Below are 9,476 nucleotides of genomic sequence, written 5' to 3' on the forward strand. Positions count from 1 at the left end.
TGCTTTTTGCAAGATATGAATTCTACTGTGGTACCAATGCAACTCTGTTATTATGCATGGAAAAACACAGCCCTCACAACTGTGTGTTGTGTGATAAACAAAAGCCACAGTATGAACACACAAGTGTTCACTCAGCCAGGTGCTATTCTGAGCAGTACAGCTACCTGACTCAGTGGTTTGTTGAAAGCTTCTTTGCCCGTGGCCTGGTTTGTACCATTGTCGCCTATTGAGCCGTTAGTGGAGCATCATGGCTAACACCACGGGTGTTTGGACAATAGTTTAAGTAGAAACAAAACCTCTACACAGTTTGGGTGCATTCCGCAAACTTCTGTCATATTTAAATGATTTAATAAGAAGTGATGATCAAGTGCTTTATGAGAGAAAAGACAGGAGGCAGAGGGTAAGACTTATAAATTTAAATAAGATTTATTTTCAAGTTATAATATACTAAAAAGTTATTCATCACTGTGTGGAAATACATACATCTGAGCTTCTGTAAAACATTGCAGAAATAATAATAATAATAATAATAATAATAATAATAATAGTATAAAAACAGCTTCAGTAGGTTTTTAAGGCTTGTAGGTCCTGAGACTGTTCACCTTACCAGCTCATGAAAAACAACACATTGTGCTCACACTACCAGCATTCATGCCATTTAAACTAATAATAATAATAATAATAATAATAAATTCAATGTAAAACCAAAACACACTTAAGAAAATTAACTTGTGGACATTTGATGTGACCGTCACATGCATGAACAACTGACAAATGTCACAGTGCCTTTATTTTCTACTAGTTCCTTAAAAAAAAAACAAAAAAAAAACAGAGTGAGACAGCTAATATGTTTTTTTGAATCAGTAATTAATTTTGGCAATAAAACTGAGTTCTTCTTCTTTACATAATATCTCAGAGCACGGCTGGGATTTACTTCAACCACAGCAAATTCTGTAGATAAAATGCATTTTTATATTGCACACAAAGTTTGTTGCTTTAGTCTTCTACAGCTCACTGTGTCATGTCCTACAGGACCAACATGAGCCAGCTGGACTTCTTAAACAACACAAGGAAATAGTTGTCGCATTGCATAGAAGCAACAGTGTGCACACTAACATTTACTGCATAAGTGGAATAATTATAGTAGGAATGGGTGTTGACTGTGCAAGTTGTGCTGCAGACACAGTTCTCCACAAGTTGAAAAAAAAAAAAATCCAGAAAGAGGAGAGTGTGAAATACAGCAAAGACAGCACCGCAGGATATAGCGTAGCAGTCTAGCACCACTAATTGCTTTCCCTTTCCAGCTGTATTGGACCCAATTAAATTGTGTCAAATACGGGACTGCAGTTGCGAAAATGACCTCACTGGTCGTGCCACTGGGAAACTTGTTGTTAAATGTTAGAAATACCAAAATAATTTCTACCAGATACAAAACATAGAGACAGCTGTGCTGGAGAGCCAGATTTCTAGACATAAATCATACATCAGAGGCAGAAAAAACACTCTTTAAGCGTGAAAGAAAAAAAACAAACTACTGCTTTTAGCAGAGAAGCTTTTATATTTGTGCTTTAAAATATTTAAAGTCTCTAGAACTTTTGCTGGAATTTTATAAATCAACTAAAAATCCCAAAACTGCTTTACCAGCTGAACGCCTCTGGACTGAAGATACAATGTATCCACTTATAATCACAGGGCGAGTGCAAACGTCCAGAATCTTAGATGCTAGTATTGAGTTGCTAAGGCTATCATTAAAATAAAACAAAGAAACGAAAAAGAAAAAACCCTACTAGGCCAAAACCAGAACATGTGCCTTTATATAGAAGACTGAGTCTAACTGTTTGCAGATATTCACCTGAGTAATGAGGGGTTGAGCACGGTTATATTAACAAAACTGCACTTCATTGTGCCGTTTTACCTCTCATTATTTAGCTTTACCTCCTTGAAATAAATGAGCAAGATTTCATTGTAAGACACTTGAAGCGATCTTTGTGCGCAGTTGTTTACCAGCTGATTTGCTGAATTATTGTGACAGCTTACTCACACTTGCTCTGCGCTCTGGCAGAGACAAAGCGCAAATGACATCCCACTTCGAGCATCACAGAAAATATATTTTTGAACTGATTATGCACTAATTGCCTGCTAAAATGGCACAAGGTGATGACAGGATCTGACTCTCGTGTTGATAAAGAAATCAGTGCAGCCTATCGCAGGGGTGGGGCTTAGTGTTTTAGCTACAAAATTCTCTTAGCACCCTAATTCTTATTCATTTTCATGTGTATTTGCACAGTTATCTGAGAGTATCTTAGGACATGCTACTGGTTACTGAGCCGCTCTATTAAGGAAAGCTTTCCTACATAAGGCACTTTAAATATTGCACAGTGCACAGCTAGAGGTTGGGCTGCAAAGTTGAAGACAGGGAACCTGGAGAAAAATGCACAGGGAGGACATAAAAGTGGTCCACTGACTAGCACTAGGAGTGCTAACCAACATCACACCCTGCTGAGAAATCCCTGAGAAAATAGTACAGCATGACAGTGTGGGAATTTATTGTATTGTTTGTAGTGACTAACTGCATTAAAGTGCTTTTCTTGAGTTTGTGGTTTTTTTGTTGTCATTGTCGATGGCAGAGCGATCATAGTCGTAGTCTTAGCATGAACAGATTCAAACATTTTTCTTTTTTTTGAGTAAAATCATAATAAAAATCTAAATTTGCACACTTTTTAGTACAATATGGTTATGCCATCCTCTCTTTGGCTATTTTATTCAGGTTAAAGTAAAAGGGGAGTAAATGGGATGTCCTTCATTGTATTTATACTGTGTACATATACACACAAGTTCCAGGGATCAGCGTACAGTTTTTAGGAGAAGTCTTTTTTCTCGTTTCTTTAAAAAAACCTAAACCTGTTGATTAATTTAAAAAAAGATACAAGCATTAAATTGCACAGGTTGACTCTTAGAATCAATGTGTATAGATGCACTGACTTCATTTCTGAATACATCACAAGCCAAAACAGCCCCATATTAGATTGGGTCTGATCTATTTCTGCTTCTAACTCTATAAAGAGCTTAAACTTCCACTCAGGTTTGCATATAAATAACAAGTAAAATAAGAAGTAAATTAAGACCATATGATTTTAAAGAGAAAAAAAAAATCAATACTTAAACTGACGATACGTCTGCTCATCAGTTCCTACGGGAACTATTATACCACTTCCTTATTGCTACTCCACTGGTGCTCACCACTATGCACAGCGCTCCGCCGAGGCTCCACCATGTTGGTGCGCGGCTAAAGAAAATGAACTGGTAGATGAACGCCAGCACCACATCCACAGTTTTCATCAGGGCTACGGGTCCGGCCTTCTCAACCTGCAGAGCCTTTATGAGGAAGGTCTGGCCTGCGATACCCAGGATGGCGATCAACATCAGCAACCAGCGGTCGCGGCCACAGAATGGGATTTTCCATTCACCCAGGACGGATACGGTGATGATGCACTCGATTAACCCGATGACAGCATAGTACCACACGGAGACGTAGTAGTGGACACTCTTGCCCAGCTTGCGAAGAATAACAAATGTACACGCAGCTCCAATTGCTCCTATACATAAATTAACCATTGAGAGAGACACAGAATGAATCAATCAATCTGCAGGATAATAAGAATGAACAAATCCATAAGAACCACTTTAGACTTGAAGGACAGCTAAAGGGTATGTTCGGCTCTATTGCTTCAGAGCTACAAAGCTATTATTAAACTGATAGAATTACTTGAATTAATGAGGTTAAATGTTGTCCTAAACCCGTATGTTTCAGGTTCATCGTGTGACATTTTGGATCACATTATTACTTATTGTTATGTAGTATTAACATCTATGCATTTCTAATCATTCCTGCTGATTCAAAGATTTAAATTTCGAAATGAATGAGTCCATAAAAAGTTTGCCAAACTGTTAGTCAGTGAGAATCCAATATGGGTATCATGCTTTGAAACCTAATGGACCTCTTTTACAGAAACTAATAAGCTGCTACAAAAGAAAGGAGACAGCTTTGAGCCCAGCCACAATTGACTGGAAACAATTTATCACCCATGTTTAGCATTCAGTCGAGCAGCAACGTGCTGGCTCTTAAAAAAACATACCATATAAAGCCAACATGGAAGTGCCAAAAATGGCAGTTCCTTGAGTGGCCACTTGAGGCGGACTCTAATAAAAGTCCATCCACACAGACCCCAGTGTAACTTCACTGGTATGAAAACAAACAATTTTCATCAACATGGCCAATTTTTCCCTTCACTTTCATGTTTAAATCACTTCAGGGTTTCTTTTCATGCATTATGCCACTAGAGCATAGGTGTCAAACTCTGGCCCGCGGGCCAAATTTGGCCCGCAGCCTAATTACATTTGGCCCGCGAAGCCATACCAAATTACTATTAGAGCTGGCCTACTGGTATTATACAGCTAATATATATATATATATCGTTTAGTGTTAGGCTTTGCTTGTTCCATATTCAGTTTTTCAGCAAAACTTGTTCGAGTCCATAACAAAAGATTCATTCTTATATCTGGAGGAAGATTTTTCAATAAATATTAATGTTAGCCCGTGACTTTGTTCCAGTTTTGAATTTTGGCCCACTGTGTATTTGAGTTTGACACCCCTGCACTAGAGAGTGGCATAGGAGGCTCTTGTGTAATTTGGAAAACCTTTTCGCTCTGCAACTGAGTGTCAGTAAACAGTAGATGGATAATCCTAAGGTCCAGATACATCTCTTAGGTCTTATGTCAAGTCTTTGCCAAAATGTTTCCTGTTTCATTAGGACGTGACTTTCAGATACTGTTCATCTTATCTACCACATATCCATTTGTCCTCCATTCATTTTGCACTCCACCCTCTCATCCAAATGTGGTTCAGTTCCCCTGGTTGCCATGGTCAACTTGACCATGAGAGCAAACAAAATCCTCAGCAAAATACTCAGTGTAAATGTTTGGATAAATCATATCACCTCCAAATGCAGCAAAAGTCCCCTTGATGTGGTTCGTGTAGTCGCCCTCAATGCCATGAACATTCTCGCCGAAGAGAAATGGCGGTCGGGCAATGAGGATGACTCCGGTGAGGGTAAAAACAGTGAAAACACAGTCCCAGATTGTACATTTCTCCTTCAGGAAGATCCAAGCCAAGAGGGAGGTAAAGACTGGATTACTGGAGTCAGGGTTCAATGAGAGAAAGAGTTAAAAAGGAAAAAAAAAAAAGCATGGAAAAAGTGTAAATGTAGCTGACGAATTCAAGGAGGATGCAATGCATCTGTAGTGTTAACATAATCTGAAGTGATCTGTAATAAATGAGCTTTGAAGCAGCTCTCACCTGAATGTGATAACGGTGGCATCTGCCAGCGGCATCAGCTGAACTGCATAGAAGAGCAGGATCATGGCATTGGAACCAAGGAAACCCCGAAGCATCAAAACTAAACGTTTATCTCTGGGACCAAGAAAACCTGTCCTGGAGGAGCACAGATATGAGGATGATGGATGAAGGGATGGCTGAATGGAAGGATGACTACAATGACTGATAGAGGAAGTAATAAACTGAAATTTCAGGGAGGGACAGATGGAGAAAATGCAAGTACCGTAGGGAGTTAAGGGATGACAAATTAGTGGATGGCTAAGGAAAATGATACATTTAGGTAATGTGGGAATGACAGTGATGGATGCATGAGTGGATGCTGCTGAAAACAGGGAAGAGAGACAGATCTGTAAATGATAAATCAAAGTTAAAATGTATGTGGAGGATGAACAGAAGGATGGGTGAGAAGGTTCAATGCCTTTTTTAAGTTATATTTCTCAGTATTAAAGGAATCAAGCCAAGCTAGTGGAATAAATTGACAGGGGGGAAAAAAGAATTCAATTTTATTTATACGCCTCCAAATAATAACAACAACAGTTGCCTCAAGGCACTATATATTGTAAGGTACCCTACAATAATACATACAGAGAAAAACCCAACAATCATATGACTCCCTATGAGCAAGCACTGTTCCTGTTAAAACTCCCTTTTAACAGGAAGAAACCTACGGCAGGACCAGGCAGTCATCTGCCGTGACTGGTTGGGGTGAGAGGAGGAAGACAGGACAAAAGATATGCTGTGGAAGAGAGCCAGAGATTAATAACAAGTATGGGCACAAGCTAGATTTACTCTTTCCCCAAAGGGAGGGAGCATTTAATCGTTTCTGTTTGTCTGTCTGTCTATTAGTAGTCTAGGGTCCACAGTTTTTAAGATATCAGTTTCAAATTTTCTCTGATGACAGACACCAATAACTGCTTGAGATTAATTCCCTTTGGCCAAAAATCGGGCCAAGGTTAAGGTAACACCAAATGTGAAAAAAATCTGTTTGATTATATTTTGTTTGCCTGTTGGCATATTAGTCTATGTATGTGTAAAAATTACACCTCAAGTGGTTTGTTTAATATACTTGACTATACTTAAGCTCTGATTATGAAATGGGGAGTTAATTTTAGGTGGCTATATAACTTGATGTGGGAGTATTATTCAAAACCCTTTCCCACACTGAATTTAAATGCACATTTTTCCATCAACAACAGTGAGGGGAATAAAACAAATCTCTAACAATATTTTGTAAACCTCATGTTTGGACCGTGAAGTCAGTAAATCTGGTTAAAGGCGATAAAATGACAGATAAATTACAGGTGAGGATATGCGCCATCTCTTTGACTGTATCCTATTATAATCTGCTCAAACCAAAAAGATTGTTGGTTTGAAAATGTACAAACAAATACTGGCCTTAATTATTTCATATAGTATACAGCGTGTGTAAATCTTAAACCAGCTATTGTGCTTACTTGTGATAGATGATTACTGGTGCGACAAACAGCATCTGAAAGAAGCATCGTATGGCACTGATCTCTATAGCATGAATTCCCTCTATAGTTTTCACCAAGAGGGTGATGATGGAGAAGAAAACTGTGGACAGGAAAGCATAGAACAAGCCAAGACCTGGGCATCTATTTGGTTTCTCTGGGCCTGTGGAAAAAGAGAAAAGAAGGCATTAGTTTAAGTAAGTCTTAAGACAAAAGAATGTAAGAGAAGGGCCATGAGAGGAAAATCACTTACATTTTTAATTATAAAAATGTATTATGTTGTTCTTAATACAGCACTCCATATTGGATGGCGAAGTGAGGAGCAGAATATGTTATTGAACCCCATGTGGCCTGGGTAATTCAGCTGCAAAGATCACAAACAAAAGATATGCCAAATTGTGGGCTGTGGTGTTTGCAAACCCTGACTGTGAAACAACTGATACGTGTGCAGGGATAGACTTTCAGCCCGAGGTTAAACAAGTATTTTTATTTGTACTCACCAGTCCGTTTGCTTTCCAAACTTTGTACCAAGCCACAGGCGAGGAAGAAGATTGACAATGTTTAGTCACAGTAAAGCAGTACTGTAAGACTTGTTGTCATAGAATCATTTTATGTTAGGAATTTTCTTTGATTTTAACTACATAATAGTTTAATTACATACTTTAAGTCAACCTCTGTAGAAACTTAAGTGTACAGCTGGACCAGATGGGAGTTCAATTTTATACCCTGTGCTGTTCTACCCTAGCAATTATGCATCAAATACAAAAGTAACCAAAAAGTAATAAACTAAAACTGGTATGTAAAGGTCCTGAGGAAATGTCTTACTTTCTTGTCAATTTCTAATATAAACCCCCTTCTTCCTTGTACAGGATTATACCAGAGGGAAGACAGGACCAAGCCCTATACAAGTTAAACTAGTTTTAGAAAATTGACATCAGCAGCCATATGTATAAACCACCTCCTGTTTAAAAATAGGCACGTTTTTGGTTAGTTTTTTTTCTTTTGGAAAAGTGCACAGTCATGCATCCGTTTTATAGCACGATGGAAAATGTTAAGCTGGCTTATGAAACAACTGAGCTACCAGCTTCACCAGTCAACTAGGTTCACTACTGGGCAGAATCACTGTAAGGGGAACATTTTTCTTAATCATATTTTAAGTATAATTTGGTGTACAACTTTATTTAACATTACCGTTTTATTCTGAAATAAATAACATACAATGAAAATGGGCTGTTTTAACGGATGTTTTATTATCAAATACCCCCCCCCCCCTCCCAAAAAAAAGATGTTATAAGTTTATATAAAGATTGCGCGTAATCCAATTTGACTGTATTACAGTTTATAGGCCAATAGCATACACGTGATATCGCCGCTATCACCGATACGTGACGTTGAACGATTGTATAACGTGGTGCTACGCAGGAAGTCACTGTTTGTGTATTAGTATATTATTTATTCACACGACGAAGTTTATCTGCAGGAGAAAGTCGTAAAAACGGGGGATGCTGACTACTTTATGCTAACTGTAAGTGCATGCGCGTGCGCTTCTACCTTCTGGGGATGGGGACTTGTTTCTGACGCAAAACGCCGGTGGGCACGACGTTTTCTCCTCGCCGCTGCTTTCCAGTGAATTTCCTCTTGCGCCCTCCAGTTGCTCATCATCATCATCTTCTTCTTCATCATACTCGCACGAAGCTCGGCCCTTGCTCCGCAGATGAATCCTCTCTGGTGCCCGGTCGTTTGTGCCGGGCTCTTGTCGGTCGTAGGCGCTGTTTTTGTCATGGCTGTCATCTTTGTAAAACGCCACCGTAACGTCGTCCTCTACGGATAAAGCCCGCTCGTGCGTGCAGTGGTTACAGTCTGCCATGCTAAGATGCGACGGCTGAGCGGTAGCATGCCTCAGTGAGAGTACCGCGCGACTTCCCCGGTGTCCTGAGTGACTGAGAAGACGAGGTTAATGAGTAATCTTATCTCAGGGGGCAGGTTGCTAACGACTGTGCGGTGTTCAGTTTAGCCACAGGGGGGCAGAAGTGGACTCAAACCAAGTCTCCTACCTAGGCAACTAAAAGGTTCCTAAAAGTCCATGCCCATTTCATACACTTACATTTTTGATTAAAGAAGTTCTGCATACTGGTGAACTAACCATTACAGAAATATAGATTTTGTCATTTCCGATACTGTTATTGTAATGGCAGCTGTGGCATAAACCGTGCAATGGTTGGCGATCTCTCTCTCCACACAAGCAAAAGTTTACAAGTTCTATTTGTTTGTATGTCTGTATTTATTTTATTACTTGCATCCTCGAACAGAAAAATGAGTTTTAGTGTTTGTCATTCATTTCTGAATGTGAGCCTAGTTCACAATAATAATGAGATTTCAGGATTTTATTTATTTAGCTTGAATTAATTTTGACAATATTTTTTTTTTTATCAAGAAACACACATTTTACTCAGTAATAGATTGGTATCCTTGTGAAAACAGTAATGTTAAATCCTTTATTCCCACCACCATGTGGTGCCCCAATACAGTTTTCACCTCAGGACTGGATGCCACTGTGGTTAAAAAAAAAAAAAAAAAAAAAGGAACACTTTTTTATTATCAAGTGAAGA

General features: G+C 38.9%; 1 protein-coding gene across 1 annotated transcript; it reads right to left on the bottom strand.

Annotated features, from left to right (window-relative positions):
• Positions 1–401: 401 nt before the first annotated feature.
• slc35g1 (solute carrier family 35 member G1) lies at positions 402–9,128 on the bottom strand. Its single transcript, XM_026163081.1, has 5 exons — positions 8,419–9,128; positions 6,850–7,030; positions 5,357–5,491; positions 4,998–5,194; positions 402–3,596 (listed from the first exon to the last, which is right to left on the bottom strand). Exons 1-5 carry the CDS (start codon positions 8,732–8,734, stop codon positions 3,184–3,186), a joined length of 1,242 nt encoding a protein of 413 aa, XP_026018866.1. The 5' UTR covers positions 8,735–9,128; the 3' UTR covers positions 402–3,183.
• Positions 9,129–9,476: the final 348 nt, after the last annotated feature.

The sequence above is a fragment of the Astatotilapia calliptera genome, chromosome 3 (assembly GCF_900246225.1).
Source record: "Astatotilapia calliptera chromosome 3, fAstCal1.2, whole genome shotgun sequence".
Lineage (NCBI taxonomy): Eukaryota > Metazoa > Chordata > Actinopteri > Cichliformes > Cichlidae > Astatotilapia > Astatotilapia calliptera.

Bases quoted from the DNA above. Each gene is read 5' to 3' on its own strand.
- slc35g1 (XM_026163081.1), bottom strand. From the start codon at position 8,734: ATGGCAGACTGTAACCACTGCACGCACGAGCGGGCTTTATCCGTAGAG. The intron at 5,195-5,356 runs GTGAGAGCTGCT...CCCTGACTCCAG, and splicing joins GCCACCGTTATCACATTCAG to TAATCCAGTCTTTACCTCCC. The intron at 3,597-4,997 runs GTGATATGATTT...ATTTATGTATAG, and splicing joins GACTTTTGCTGCATTTGGAG to GAGCAATTGGAGCTGCGTGT.